The 17,012-nt window shown below is 39.0% G+C and overlaps 1 protein-coding gene across 1 annotated transcript in view; it reads right to left on the reverse strand.

Moving 5' to 3' along the window:
* Nucleotides 1-17,012, reverse strand: part of LOC126144870 (Down syndrome cell adhesion molecule-like protein Dscam2) — a 549,485-nt gene that overhangs the window by 232,001 nt on the left and 300,472 nt on the right. Inside the window, exons 13-14 of the mRNA XM_049915521.1 lie at nt 15,907-16,083; nt 7,960-8,101 (exon numbers count right to left, since the gene is read on the reverse strand). Of these exons, the coding sequence (XP_049771478.1) occupies nt 7,960-8,101; nt 15,907-16,083 (319 nt within the window). The remainder of the gene's footprint in view (nt 1-7,959; nt 8,102-15,906; nt 16,084-17,012) is intronic.

The raw sequence follows: 17,012 nt of genomic DNA on the forward strand, positions 1-17,012 counted from the left end.
AGTGGAAGTGACTAGATTACTTGAAATCAGTGGGTGCAAACTGAGATCTGGAATAGAGAGGAGAAGGAGTGAGAGCAGTTGGCACAGGAAAGGTGCGAGAAAGAACATGCGAAAAGACGCAAGCATGGCGCAGGGACAGTGATCAATATGAAGGTATACGATTATCGTATTGATGGGTGCAATGTGGAACATACAATGCTGCACCAACAATCAGCGTGGTCTTACAGCCATCTGTTGTGCATGGCTGAGACGGTTGATACAGAGTGCTTTGTAAGTAGAGCATGCAGTGCAGTTTGTGAGGCGACAAGAGAAACACAGAAGAGAAAAGAAAAAAGAATGGGAACTGATTATAGTAATGCATACTATACTGAGTTGAGATGGAAGAAAAGCCATCAGGCAAAATCAAACAATGGAAAATCTGGGATAGAATGTAACAATATAATGAAAAGGATAGTGGCTACTCACTATACAGCAGAAATGCTGAGTTGCAGAAAAGCACAACAAAAAAAGCTGTCACACAATTAGCTTTTGGCCAACACGGCCTTTGTCAAAATTAAGCAACACACACACACACACACACACACACACACACACACACACACACACACACACTCATGCAAACGCAACTCACACACACATGACTACAGTCTCTGGCATCTGGAGACAGACTGCGAGGCAACCGTATGGGGTTAATGAAGAGGCTGGGGTGGGGAGTGGGAGGGATGGAGGGATAGTAGGGCAGGAGTGGGGGTCGGTGAAGTGCTGCTAGGAGCGTACAGAGACGAAGTGGAGAGTGGGGCAGTTAGGTGCAGTCAGGAGGTTAGACAAAGATTGGGTGAGAGGGGGGGGGGATGGTTAGTGGTAGTAAAGGAGAGAAGTAAAAAGACTTGGTGTGCTAGTGGAATGGAGGGCTGTATAGTGCTGGAATGTGAACAGGAAAGGGGTGATGGGTAAGGACAAGGACTAATGAAGGTTGAGAGTAGGAGGGTTACGGGAGCATAGGATATATTACAGGGAGAGTTTCCACCTGCCTAATTCAGAAAAGCTAGTGTTGGTGGGAAGGATCCAGATGGCATAGGCTGTGAAGCAGCCACTGAAATGAAGGACATCATGTTGGGAGGAATGTTCAGCAACAGGGTGGTTGAGTTGTTTATTGGCACAGTTTGTTGGTGGACACTCATGCAGACAGACAGCTTGTTGGTTGTCATGCCTACAGAGAATGCAGGACAGTGATTGCAGTTAAGCTTGTAGATCACTTCACTGGTTTCACAAGTAGCCCTGCCTTTGATGGGATAGGTGATGTTTGTGACAGGATTGGAGTAGGTGGTGGTGGGAGGATGTATGGGACAGGTCTTGCATCTAGGTCTATTAAGGGGTATGAGCCACGAGGTAAGGGATTGGGAGCACGGGTTGTGTAAGGTGGACGAGGATAACATGTAGGTTCAGTGGATGGTGGAAAACCACTGAGGGAGGGGTGGGAATTATAGTGGGCAGCACATTTATCATTTTGGGGCACAATAAGAGCTAGTCAGAACCATGGGGGAGAGAGGAATTCAGTTGCTCCAGTTCTGGGTGGTACTGAGTCATGATGGGAAAGCTTCTCTGTGGCTGGATGATGGGGCTTTGTGAGGTATTGGGTGACTAGAAAGATAAGGTACAGGAGATCTGTTTTTGTGCAAGGTTGGGAGGGTAATAACGATCTGTAAAGGCTTCAGTGAGACCCTTGGTATATTTTGAGATGGCCCACTCATCACTACAGATGTGACGGCCACAGGTGGCTAGGCTGTATAGAAGGGACTTCGTGCTATGGAATGGGTGGAAGCTGTCAAAGTGGAGGTGTTTCTGGTAGTTGGTAGGTTTGATATGGACAGAGGTACTGACACAGCAAGCTTTGAGATGGAGGTCAACATCAAGGAAGGTGGCCTGATGTGTTGAGAAGGAGCAGGTGAAGTGAATAGGGGTGAAGGTGTCGAGGTTCTGGAGCAATGTGGATAGGGTGTCCTCACCCTCATCCAGATCACAAAGATGCCATCAATGAATCTCAACCAGATGAGTGGTTTGGGATTCTGGATATTTAGGAAGGATTCCTCCTTCTACGTGCTTCCTAAAGTCCATCATGCCCCAATGTGGGCAGTCACTGAGGCCCCACTGAGAGGATCTCTTCTCTCATTGGCCAATACCTTCCTCTCATTCGCCAATACCTTCAGCCTATTACCCACAACTTACCCTCCTCCACCAACTCTCCATAGTTCCTGTCCGTTTACCACAGGGTGCCCTGCCTGAAACTACTGGTGCTACCTTCCTTCACTCTAACATCCCTAATGCCCATGGCCTGAGCCCTACTGAATGCTACCTTTCCCAACGCACGATGAATTCCACACCGACCACCTCCTTCCTAGTTGCCATGACCAACTATATCCTCAACCACAAGTACTTCTCCTTTGAAGGCGTTACCTACAAACAAATCCTGGGTACAACTAAGGGCACCCGCATGGCACCATCCTATGCCAATCCATTCATGGGTCATCTAGAGGAATCCTTCATAAACATGCAGAATCCTAATCCCCTCACCTGGTTCAGATTCACTGATGACATCTTTGTCATCTGGATTGAATGTGAGGACACCCTATGAACATTCCTCCAGAATCTCAACTCCTTCTCCCCCATTTACTTCACCTGGTCATGCTCAACCCATTAGGCCACCTTCCTTGGTGTTGACCTCCACCTCACAGATGGCTACATCAATACCTCTGTTCATATCAAACCTAACAACCACCAGCAATACCTCCACTTCATCACCTGCCACACACTCCATACCAAGAAGCCCCTTCCACATGGACTAGCCACCAGTGGCCATCGCATCTGTAGTGATGAGCAGTCCCTCTCAAAATGTAATGAGGGTCTCATTGAGGCCTTTAAAAATCATAATTACCCTCCCAACTTTGTAAAAAACAGATCTCCTGTGCCTTATCTTACCCATCAAGCAAAACCTCCCAAAGCCCCATCATCGGCCTCAGAGGAGCATTCCCCTCATGACTCACTACCACCCAGGACTGGAGCAACTGAGTTACATTCTCCACCAGTTTTTCGATTACCTCTTGTCCTGCCCTGAAATGAGAAATATTCTGCCCACTATCCTTCCTACTCCTCGCACAAAGGTATCCCACTACCCAAGAAACCTACACCATATTTTGATCCATCCCCACACAACAACTGCTCCCAACCCCTTGCCTCATGGCTTATATCCCTGTAATAGGTCTAGATTCAAAATCTGTCCCATACATCCTCCCACCACCACCTGCTCCAAGTCCAGTGACAAGCATCACCAATCCTTCAAAAGCAGGGCTACTTGTGATACCAGTCATGTGATCTACAAGCTAAGCTGCAAACACTGTGCTGCATTCTACATGAGCATCACAACCAACAAGCTTCTGCCTGCATGAAAGGCAACCGACAAACTTTGTCCAAGAAACTATGGGACCACCCTGTTGCTGAGCATGCCACCCAACATGACGTGCTTCATTTCAATGATTGCTTCTCAGCCTGTGCCATCGGGATCCTTCCCACCAATGAGAGCTTTTCTGAATTGCACAGGTGGAAACTCTCCCTGCAATATATCCCACATTCCAATAACCCTCCCAATCTCAACCTTTCTTGGTCACTGTCCTTACCCATCATCCCCTTCCCTGTTCCTATTCCAGCGTTACATAGCTCTCTATTCCACCAGTGCACCCTGTCTTTCAACTTCTCTCTCCTTTCTGCTAATCCCCCCTCTCTCCCCCACCATCCATCTAGCCTCCCGGCTGTGCCTAGCTGCCCCACTCTCCACCTCATCCCTACATGCTCCCACCAGCAGTTTACTGTCCTCCACCTTTAATCAGAAATAACACTGCATACACGTCACTCAGGAATTGCTGAATGAAGTCAACAATGATCCAATACTTCTAAAGATTAGTGTAACAGAGGAAAAAAACATGGGTACATGGATATGACATCGATCTCAAGTGCAATTGTCCCAATGGAAACTGACTGAAGAGTCAAGACCGAAAATAATTCGGAAACTTCGGTCACATGTGAAGATTCTTCTCCCTGTTTTCTTCAATTACAATTGGAAAGTGCATCATGAGTTCCTGCCTTATGGTCGTACTGCCAATAAGGGACACTATCTGCATGTTACAGGCTGTTTGTTTGAATCAATCCAAAGAAAATGACCAGAATTACGACAAAACCACTTGTGAAAATTGCATCACAATAATGTAACTCAATGCTTGTTCAAGATTTTTTTTGTGAGAAAAAAAAATCATTATTTTGCCTCAGCTACTTTTTTGCTGGACATGGCCCTCTGCAACTTCTTTCTTTCCCAAGGCTGAAGAGAACCATGAAAGGATGTCCTTTTGCCACCAATTATGAGGTAAAACCACAATCTGCGAAGGAACTCAACATAAAATCAAAAAGTGAATTTCATAAGTGCTTCCTACACTGGAAAAAGCACTGGCACAAGTGTATTATATCTGAAGGGGATTACTTTGAAGAGGACAAAGCTGATTTTGAGGAATAAGTAAAAATACTTCAAGAAAAAGTCTCCTTAGTTTTTGACCACATTTTATGTGCTTAGATTTGTCCCACTCTATTGGGAACTTATTGTAGCTTAGCCATCAACTACAGAGTTCGTAAGAGAGGATAAGAAGTTTAACATATATGAAAACAGAAGGCAGTTTACATTTTTTACAAGGATAAGTAAACAAAGATTCAGTCTGAGGTCTGTAGGAAATTTAAGGAGTAATAATGTACAATTAGCAATTGATGATACTAACCGCTTCTGTACACTGGTCTTTTGAAACTGTCACCACCATATCACTGTCAGTTCATTGTCATTTACTTTCACAAAACAGTGTGGTTTTAACACACTGTTTTGTGAAAGTAAATGACCATGAACTGACAGTGATGTGGTGGTGACAGTTTCAAAAGAAACTGTTTTGTGAAAGTAAATGACAATGAACTGACAGTGATGTGGTGGTGACAGTTTCAAAAGACCAGTGAGTGCAGTAATGAAAACTCCTATCACATGCGAAATTTCTAAATACATGAGCTTATAATGCAGCTGAAATTTGCCATCCACTCTGATGGAACACGAGTGAAAAAAAAGTGTTTAAGGAGGGTTAATCAAATGAGTCTTAGAGGTGACAGACCTAGGGTCTGTATTGATGATCTAGTTGAGTCTTGAATCCAAAGATGAGAGAAAATTATAGCTTGATGATAAAATATATTTCTCTACAATTCCATGGGTTGTCAGGGCAACATTGTTGAAAACTGTAACAATATGTAAGCTACCAGAAGCAATGTGCATACCTACAAATTTATGCAAGTTCATTTCGCAGAATTTTGATTATGTCCTCAGTTCTTCTGATCTCATGGCCAGTGACTCTCATCTCTTCCAATATCTCAAAATCTGACTTCTATGTACACATTTTGAGGAATGTGAGGGTTTGACAAAACCAGTGAAGGGACAATCAAACATGAGGGTAACACGATCAATGAAAGAAAATGAAACAAACATGTAATCCACTTTAATACTACAGTAGGTAATGAGAAGGCAAGATATACATAAGAGAAACATTCAATGATCAATGTAAAACATTGTCAAACAAAATAAAGTAAGCACTGGGCACAAAATCCTTCTGCCCATTGAGCACTCCTTCTGGTTCCTGCTTTTTGCCTTTTATGAGTTTCAAGCTCTTCCAACGAACAGAGGCCATGGCCTTTTTGTTCTCTGTTGAGAATTCATATGCTATTCTCAATGCTCCTTATAGTATGGTTGGTTTCTGCTAAGTGAAATCCCAAGGTAGTTTTGTTACATGGCTATCAATGCTCATTAAATCTTACTGTGAAAGAGTGGCCAGTGTGGCATTATTGTATCAGTCTTATTTTATTGGTTCCTTAAGCTTGTTCGTGTAAATGTTATTGTTTTTAATCTTAAAATCACTGTATAAGTGTCACAGAAACACTTATTATAATTTATCTATTTCCTTTTTATTCGTGTTTTTAATTTCTTACATTTTATTACTGTAACAACTTATACACATTATCAGCCCACAACAGTTTCTATCAAAAGTACTTTTTCATTTTATTGGATTTTGTACAATTGTTTAATTGAAGTATATGTGTAGGCCTACAATAGCGACATCTAACGAGCTTATGACACAAACACATTTTGTAGCTACTGTACCTCAGTTTGTTAAGAAGAGTAATGTTCTTAAGAGGGTGACTCCGCTGGCATTGTGGGCAAATTTACACCATATTTTAAATCAGTATGATGACACTAAGCTGTTTACATGCGTATTTTTTGATCGTGCTACTACGGCTTCATTATATTAGGATATGTTTTAAAACAGGTAAACCTTATCATTTTTAAGTGCACATGTTTTCCACATATATGAAAGTATTACTTTTCATTATGGCATGTTTTATTTTTTTCAGATGTAGACTATCCACTAGTTGTACTAAAGATGGTCATTGCTGACTGAAACCAGTAGTCTAAGGACCAAAAGTTCTGAGATCATAGACAGAAATAAAAGAAATTTATTCTACACTTTCTGAATCAGTGTTTTAGTCATGACTATGTCACAGCTTGTGGAGTTCTGTTGAAAAATGGCACTATAATACTGTCAAATGAGATGTGAGAGGTAACACACGAGGATGCCGGATATCTGTGACATACTGCTGTGCTGTCAGTTCCCGCAGTCACTACCAGCGATGGCCATAAGTCATACCTGATGGCTCTCCACACCACGACTCCACAAATAATATCACTGTTATTCTCTAAAACATTGGAAGAATGGGCCTCTCCCCAAGTTACTGCCATACTGACAGTCATCCAGGATAACACAGAACCAAAAGTCAACACTGAACACAATGTGATGCCATTCATCAGTAGTGCATATTTCCTGATCATGGCACCACTCCAAATGCAGCCATTTATGCTGTGGTGTTAATGGCAGTGTATGTATGGACAGTAACTCCATAGCTTGGCTGTTGTTAGTCTCTGAACAATGGTGTGGGATGACAAAGACTGTTACAGGGAATCCATTACTTGTTCTCAGATGGCAGGCACCTTTGTGAAAGGGTTACAGTGTGACTGGTGCATAACAGAAGTCCTCCCTTGTGATGGTCACATCAGAATGCCCCATAAATCTGGATACTGGACAATTCGACTGGCCAACCAAATGGAGACTCACAATGAGGCCATTTTCAAACACAGTCAGGTGCTGATAATGTCTCAAACAAGTACATGGCTTTTCCATGTCCTTCATAGGGATTAGTCAACGTCTGACATTGTTCACACCCCTTATACACCTAACCCGTCCTGGCAACACGAAACACAAATAACATTAACATATTCTAGTGGTGATTCTACCTCTCCCAGAACTTCAACTCTAATCAGTTACACACCAACATCTATGAAGTTAACATTCAACCATATCTTCTATGTGCTTCACATTGTTTGTCAGGCAGTGTAAATTATCATAACATTCTACACTCAACTGCCACAGTTACTTACCTCTAAAGTACGACAGTCACACTTCAAAATGGTAAACTAGTGGAAGACACGAACGTAACAGCCTTTCAATTTAGACACCTAAATTTTTATGGGGCATACTACCCAATAAAGCCATAGGGCATCTGTACTTTTACACAATGCAGAGATGTTCGAGATTAAACCAGGTCTGTTTTCTGATACTTTGGTGAGTAGGAACTTTATGACATAGCACTGGGGAAATACTGATGATGAAAGTTTCTTTTGCCACCAACTCTAATATTACCTGGCCAACAATCAACGGCCACATCATGAAATGATGCAGTGACCTTAATCAATCAGGAACTTAATAAAAGAAAATACCTCTCCCATTTAAGATTATTTACTTTTTTAACGCAAGAATTTTGTTATAGTAAATAAGATACCTATAACTGTGGTGCAGTCGCTGCCCCCTGAACAGCCAGTTCACCTGAATTGGATGGTCCCCTCTGACATCACACTTCAAGGTCACCTGCTGGCCACGACGAGCTGTTACATTTTTCTCCATCACATCAAATCTCACTGGTTCTGAAACAGAAAGTCCTTATATGACAGGATCAGTTTTTGGGAGATGTATTCAAAACGTTTTTATCCAAGGTTATACTCAGCTTCATGCAGAAGGTAATTTTATATTTCACAGCAAGTGACACATCTGTTTGAATACGTATAGTTCTCAGGCGGCCCTTGACAGTAACATATGCTTCTTTGTCTTTCATATCATATGGGTAAGTGCTTTAGCAACTACACTTCCCACAATAAGATACTGGTTTCACATGGTTTCTCTAATTTAAATGAGGCATCGTTTCCAAACACGCTAAATGCCTAAATCAGACAACTTTCACTATCTAATAATTAAAAAGTTAATAGGATTTTGTATTCTAGCTCTCTCGTTTCATGAGCTGCCTTTGTTTTGTTACCTGTACAGCAGATGTATATTACCTCCATCTCTGCTTATATCTATGATGAAAGTCATGTTATTTTTGTTTCAGGTACCATGCACATTATACAATAGGTGTTGTCAAAATGGCCACAGATATATAAAAATTGTCACTAATGTCCTGTGAGCAGTCAACACAGTGTGGTTTCAATTGCCTGAGACTGCAGTCGTGTGTTGAGCTGAATTTGCGCGCACGCATGTGTGTGTGTGTGTGTGTGTGTGTGTGTGTCTATTGTTGACGAAGGCCATTGGCTGAAAGCTTTAGTGTGAAAGTCTTTTTGTTGTGCCTATCTGTGACTCAGCATCTCTGCTATGTGGTGAGTGGCAACTTTCCTTCTCATAATAAAGCTTTATGTAAGTGTCTTTTAACTGTGCCTGTCTGTAAATTGACATATCTTCTTTATGATAAGTAGCAATCTGTCTTTTCCTTCACTGTTAATTTCAGGAAAGCTAATGCAGTGGTCTCTGGAAGCCTTTAGTTAGTTAGTTACATATTCAGTGGATCATTTTGCACAGTACATTGTAATGATGTGGAATGAGTTATTTTAGATGCACTTCCCAAATTAATTTGTACATATGGTTACATTCTGAACATTTCTAAATTTTTTTAAAATATGTACTACAAAAAGAAAAAAGAATACAGATTTGAGTCAATAATTCCCACTCACTACCTTTTACACCACAGAGTAAAAGAAATTCTTCTACAGAGTGAGAGGTGTCAAGGAGAACATTTCTCAGTTTGTTTTTAAATTTTACTTTGCTATCTGTCAAACATTTTACATCTCTGGGTAAGTTCAGCAGAGAGTAAAGAAGTAATATTACAGTACCCATGGTGTTATGTTTATTATGTTAATATCTGACTAGTATGCAAGAACTTTTATTTTGTACATGCAGAATTACTGTATTTCACTTTAAAACCAACATTGTTAGTAGACCTACTGGTACCATATCAAGACAATTTCTTGGCCATCTCATTCTCCAGAATATAGAATTTATTTTATTTTGTTATTTTATTAAGATATGTTGGCTACAATATAAGGTTGGTGAACTGAAGTGAAATCTTTTAACTGACCAAAAATGACCAGTTGGTACTCATTTTAAGAACTACACCATTGTTTTGTATAGTTTCTTTGTTGTTTCATTCTGACAGTAAGAAATACAGAAGTCAGATATAAAAACTTTATGTTAAGATGAGAGTATAATAGAAAGTGAATGCGTGACTAATGGAGAGGCAATGAATAACAGAATGAGAAGAGGACTGAAGAAGAAATCAAAAAGGGAACACACGAAACAGCAATTAACCCATCGTGAAAATTCTCACATATAGAAGAAGTCACCCTGTAATAAAAACATTTTTTTCTACGACTCTACTTGCATATTTTGTGTAAAATCTGGAAAATTTAATAAATTACTTTTTGCTGTATAAGTTATTTGCGTCTCCAGAAAATTTTACTTTCTGTGACATTATGCCTTTTGAAAAGTTGCTTCCTAGATGTGTGGTTTTCCAACTGAATACTGGTTTCATTTGTTGTGATTATTTATACATACAACCATCATTTCACAATAATGTAGGATTTGTCATCATAATACAAAGAAAATAAATAGCTCAAAATATACATGCACACAGAGTACACATTTTTTGTTTTTTTGTTTTTTGTGGATAGGATGGTGTTTTGTCATGGGATTGCTGAAGGAACCATCCTGACATTTGTCCTAAATTATTTAAGAAGAATATGGACAATCTAAACCAGGATGTCTGGACAGAGAGAACTGCATCTTCCTGAATATGAGGCCAGAGTCTTAACAACTGCACTACCACCTCCTTCTTTGGTTGGTCTCTATTGTGCAACATTATCTGATTTACACAAAGTTTGATCCAGATAACTTACTATATAAAATATAGTTTTGCACTGCGTCACCCCAAACACTGACAATCACTTGTGACTACTAGACCAAGAACATGCTGCTATGCCCCTTGCACTCCCTCCTGTCTGTTCAGAAAACTGACTTCATGCCCGTAAAAATGCAACGGTAGCTCTTTCATATCTTCATGTCCTCCCCTCACGTCAGTCCACAAGAAAACCTGAGTCAGCGTCCCTCAACGATGAGAGATGTTGAGCTCTGAAGATTTACAAGACATTACCATCATGCACTATACACCTTGACATGTTTTTCTTTTAAAAGCATCATATTGTAATAATGTATTATAATGTGACAGGGTGTCGCCTTTGCTCCCCTTAATTATCAAGCCAAATCTTAGACCTCTAAGTAATCTTTAATTACTTAATATGGAGAATGTTTTAGCTGTCTTTTTTCAAGCAGATAGATTTTTGTAATCCTTTTCATCTCCTTGGGTAATTCGTCATGGAATTTCGTTCCCTGGTAGAAAATACTGTTTTGAGTTTTTTGTTTGTTTTCTTGATAGATGTAAGTCAAAACTGCTCTTGTCCCATGACTGCCTTGATGCATTTCCCCACAACAGTCTATCCTATTCAAGTTTCTTCATTTTTGTGTAAATACTGCTACCTACATTTATTTGAACATGCTTAATGTATTTGAGCTTTGGTCCCCTCTACAATTTGCAAACCCCACATTTCCGTAAATTACTAAATTGACATTTCAGTGATGCCTCATGATGTCTTATCAACTATAAAGCACATTTTTCCCCAGTGCAGTTCAGTATCTTCTCCTTACTTATCCTACCTATATGACCTCATGCATTCTTCTCTAAAACCACATTCCAAAGCTTCTATTCTCTTCTGTCTGAACTGTTTATTGTCCACGTTTCATTTTTATACAAGGTTACACTCCAGACTTCCTAGTATTTACATTTATCTTGAAGTTAACAATTCTTTTTTCAGGAACAATTTTCTGGCTATTGCCAGTTTGCATTTTTTAACCTCTCTACCCCTGCCATCAACAGTTATTTAGCTGCATCACCTGATTTAATTAAACCACATCCCACTATCCTTGTTTTACTTATGTTGCCATTAATTTTACGACCTCTTTTTACAACATTATCGATTCCATACAATTTTCGAAAATACTCCTTGGTTTCTTTCACAGCTTATTTGATGCACAGACCAAATAACAATAGGGACTGTCTATTACCCTGTCTCTCTCTCTATTCTCGACTACTGCTCCCCTTTTAGGTTCTTCAACACTTATAACTATAACGTAATTTTTTTTACAAGTTGCGAGTAACCTTTCGCTCCATGAATTTTATTTCTGCTTCAGAATTTGATAGAGTAGAGTCCAGTCAAAAGCTCTCTTAATCTAAAAATTCTAATAATGAATGACTGCCTGTCTTCTAAGATACATCATAATATCACTTTTGCTTTGTGTGTTCTTAAATGCCTCTGGAACCCAAACTTATCTTCCCCAAAGTTGTCCTCTACCATTACATTCTTCTGTAAATTCGGGCTGAGATGCCGGAGTTGGCAGTCATGTGTGTGTGTGAAGTGTGCTTGCCTTTGTTTGTGTGAATGGTGTGTGACTCTCTTTCACTGATAAAGGCTGTGGCTGAAAGCTTTATGTCTTCGAAGTTTGCCTGTCTGCAACTTGAAGCATCTTCTTTATGGTAAATAGCCATCTCCTTTTTCCCAATTGTTGATATTCCCACTGGGCCCTTTCCTGTTCCTAATAATGATTAACGACTTGCCATCACGTATTAAATCAAAACCTGTACTATATGTAGATGATACAACTTTTATGAACAGCAGTAATGACCTCAGTAGCCTTAAAACTTGTGTTACAGAGACAATTGCTCAAGCATCATACTGGTTTAAAGCAAATGGATTTCTGCTTAATGAAAATAAAACTCAGCAGATAGTATTTAGTCTAAAAGACAAGCTACCATCTGATGATCCCAGTTATGTTAAATTTCTAGGTATATATTTGGATGACAAATTATCTTGGGGCAACATGTCAAGAATCTTAGTGGCAAGTTGTCTAGGGTAATCTATCTGTTAAGACAACTAATGGCTTATGTACCTAAAAATTATGTTAGAATATCCTATCTCTCATTCTTCCAAAGCATAATAACCTACGGATCATTTTATGGGGAAATTCCAGTTGTGTGCATGACATCCTTCTACTGCAGAAGAAAGCTATTAAGGTAATTACAGGCTCACCATATAAGGCACACTGTAAACCTTTGTTTTCTGAGCAAAAAATTATGACAGTAGTAAACCTAGATATATACTATGTCTTAATCTATATGAAAAAGAAGCTACCCGAAGCTAAATGCAGAGAGAATAGACATTGCTACAACACTAGGATGAATAGATGTATTTATATCCATTCCACAGACTCTCAAAATCATCGAACAGTTATGAACTAATGGGGCACAAATTATTCAATAAACTTCCACTTGCTACGCAAGATTTCAAGATTTACCAGAGCAACCATTCAAACAAGCAGTGGATGACTAGTTATTTGCCCATCCACTCTATGACATAAAGGATTTCATCAATTGCAATATTATACTGTAATAACAAACCAATTACTCTTTTGCAATAGGGATTATATAGTATTATAAGTATGACTTTGTGGGATTTCACCAATCATAATACTGCATTCTAATAACAAGCCTATTGTCCTGTTGCAACATGATTTATATTGTACTATATTTATGACTTTGTCAGTTGTAATATTATACTGTAACAACAAATCTATTGCCCTTTTGCAACAGGAATTATATTGTGTTATAAGTATGACTTCGTAGGATTTCATCAATTGTCATATTACACTGTAATAACAAATTTATTCTTCTATTGCAACATGAGTTATAGTGTATCATATGTATGACTTTGTCTATTGCCTTAATGGCCTAACGACAATAAAATTATTCTATTCTATTCTGGAGTTTCAATTGTTTGGTATCAGTACTTTGCATTTTATGCTGATAGTCTGATAATAGCCACACCTGTCAGCGCCTGCCACTTTTGAAATTGGAATTATTGTGTACTTTTTGAAGTCTGAGGGTATTTTTCCTGTGTCATATATCCTGTACATCATGCGGAATAGTTTTATCATGGCTGACTCTCTCAAGGACTCAAATAATTCTGAGGGAATTTTATCTACTCCAAGGCCTTGTTTCTACTTAGGTCCTTCAGAGTTCTATCAAATTCTTTTCACAGTTTGTCTCCAATTTCATCTTCATTTACTTCACTTCACTTTTTATAATATTGGCTTGTAGTTCATTTTCGTTCTGTAGGGTTTCTACTCATTCCTTCCATCTTTCACTTTCATTCTTTGCTTAGTACTGGTTTGCTTCTGAGTTCTTTATAATTATACACGTGTTTCTCTTTTCGCTAAAGGTCTCTCTGATTTTGCTATAGATGGCATCTATCTTTTCCCTGGCCATGCATGCTTCTACAGCCTTGCATTTTTCTTCTAACCATACCTGCTTAAAAATTTTGCACTTTCTGCACTCTTATTTTTCAGATGTCTGTATTCGCTTTTGCCCACTTCATTTTTATATTCTTTCTTTTCAGCAACTAAATTCATATCATGTGTTATCCAATAATTTCTACTGGGTCTTGTCTTTTTGCCACTTGATCCTCAGCTGTCTTTGCTATTTGATCTTAAACTACCTATTGAATTTCTTTGCCCTGTTTTTGTCAATTGTTGCCGACTGCTTCCTATGAAATGCTCAATCTCTGGTTCTTTCAAGTACATATGACCCAGGAAATGCAGAATTCTACCAAGTGGGAGATCTGAGTGGAGGGCTGTTTTACCTCCAGAATATTTTACTCAAGGTGATGTCATCATCGGACCAAGCCACACAGTAGAGCTGCAGGAACCCAAACGGCTGTAGTTTTCTTGTTTTCAGCCATCTGTAGTACCAATATAGAAGTGACATGTTGGCTAAATGTCATTCTGGTAGAAATAGAATTAATACCCATATTTGCGAAGTGACCCATTAAAGAATGAAAAAAATTTACTTTTATATTGAGTTATTATTTTGCGATCACGATTTTGATGAATTGGCTAAAGAAAAGATACACTACAGAAAAGACAGGTCAAACTATTAGAAAGCAATGTGTTAAGAACTTAAAGAGCGCATGTGTCATTGAAAGTCAGTGATCACTCTGTGTAACTGATGATGATGAAAGTGATGCAAATGTGGCAACTTGCAAAACTTTAGATTTTCCAGATGGTTCGAACAAAGAATGGTGTAAATATTTCACTTCTGAAATTTGATGACGTGAACTGAAAAACAAATTTCTATGATGTCGTGTTTGGCAAGAAATCGGTGCACTTGGTATGGGAACAGGAATTAAATTTTCAAGGAGTAAGTGGAATGTAAAGTCAACATCAATGGTGACAACAAAGTGAAAGAACAGACTAATTGGAGGATAAAAATTCATACACACAAGACTTCGATATCCCATAATGAAGGACTAAGGGCAGAACAGAGAAATGGGGTGGAGAGCAGAAAGCCCAGCAAAGAAAGGCGTCACTAATGCTATGTTTGTTCAGAGATAGCAACGCCCAAGATATGCCCATCACGATTTGGGTATGGTAAAAGTAAATTAAGAACAGTCTGGTATAAAATTGAAAAAAAAATGTATCTAAAGAACCTTTCTCATCAAAAATTAGCTAAAACCACAATTAAAAACAGAAGTTTAAGGAGAATCGCATACTGGTTGTATGATGTCACTTAGATGATTCTGTGATTGCTAAATTGAGGGGTTTTGCAGTGGAAGGGGAAAAGCAATAGTATTGTTTGAATTATGTAATGCTGCATATTTATGTATGTGGTAGCTGTGTGCTAATGAGTTGGTTTGTACTCCTGAGCTGGGCTAACAGTTCCTATAGTACCCTTTGTAGCACCTCAACAGACACGCAAATGATGCAGTCATGATAGCCTCATCACCATCTCTTTCCCAAATCCGGGGAGGGGGGGGTGTCCCACTTCACTGCAATGGTTGCTCTGTAAGTAACAATATTTCTTTCTTTGAATACCTTCTGACTTCAGTGCTATTCAAAGAACTGGATTTAACCCAGCAGATGAACATGTATATAGGTCCTTGATCACTCCATAGTTCATCATTTACCTTCAGTGAGGCCCCATCATTCTTACAATACAACACATATCATTAGTGTCACTAGTGTTCTGTCTTAGAATTAACATAAACAGCATTCGTTAATTACGTAAAAAGTTAGAAACAAAATACTAGAAATGCCATTTCTATGTGTGAACTTGCTATCCTCTCTTGAAGTTCGAACAGTTCTCCACAGGTTTATTTTAAGAAAAATCAATGTAGTACACACAGATTACTAAATATGAAGTGACTCATATAACTTAGATGTCCTATTGTGAGCAGAAATTAATGGTCTGTTGTCTGAGAGATTAGCCTACATTAATATGTCATTCGTAGATTATTACCATTGACAGCTATCTCGACCACCTTGCTTAGTCCAGCTCCAATGCCATTATCAGCACGACAGAGGTAGAAGCCCTCGTCTTCAGCAGAAGCAGACAGGATTGACAGAGTTCCATTCGCCATTACCAGCATGTGAGGTTCCGTTGGTTCTAGGGGCTGGAAGTCATTCGGTTTACCACCTACAACAATTAGCAAAAACTGAAATGGGTACAGGCAGTTGAATAACCTGCTTAAGCATAAATGTTTCAAGAAGAGGAAGTATTGCCAGTATAGTAGTACTTTGGTACTTAACAAGAGGATAGAATCCATGTGATATAGTGGACTGACAGAATCCATGTGATTGCTATGTACATAAACGTCAGTACTAATTACTCGATAAACAGGAATGACCAATATCATTGAGATTTTATTACATATTTACTAAACTGGAAAAATAAATAAAGATCTGTACAACATGCATACAAAATCTGGTGCTATATGAATGATTTAGGTGCCCCTACGCCGTTCATTATCACTTTTAAATACTCAGCTGTTGAACTCGTCTAAATGAAATAAATTAAAAGGGAAATGTCCGAAATTACAAAATAAAAACTCTTTCTTAATACCGGTGCTCGTACTGTATTAAACTCCGCAAAATAATGTTTTAGCTATCTTCGTTCATTGAGGCAAGTTGTACCTTATTTCAGACTGAGTTTGCGTTAAGTAAACTTTAACAAAACTATTAATATCCAAAGCAATTTATGAAGCATTGACAAAATTGATCGATGACAGCAACACACACCAAGGACAAACACTTACACGTTCATCTTTACTGAGTGTTAATAGGAAGCATAAAGAGCTTCCACTGTTTCCCATTTGCTACTTCATTGTCCTGGTTAAAAGGCAGCGTAACTTGCCAAATACGAGGGCGAAATCTGCTCTCAATAGTAGTTTCAAATCCATTTCCTTGACAACATAGCTGAAAAGGGTTGAAACTTTTCTGTGTCATAAGATATCATCATTTTCAACAACTATTGTTGTAAAGCGTGTTTATGAGCACTGGCATGGCGTCTTGACGTACCCCTCCACCTTCCCCAATCATTTAACAGCAAAACTGCAACGGCTGGAT

This window comes from Schistocerca cancellata, chromosome 1 (assembly GCF_023864275.1).
Source record: "Schistocerca cancellata isolate TAMUIC-IGC-003103 chromosome 1, iqSchCanc2.1, whole genome shotgun sequence".
Lineage (NCBI taxonomy): Eukaryota > Metazoa > Arthropoda > Insecta > Orthoptera > Acrididae > Schistocerca > Schistocerca cancellata.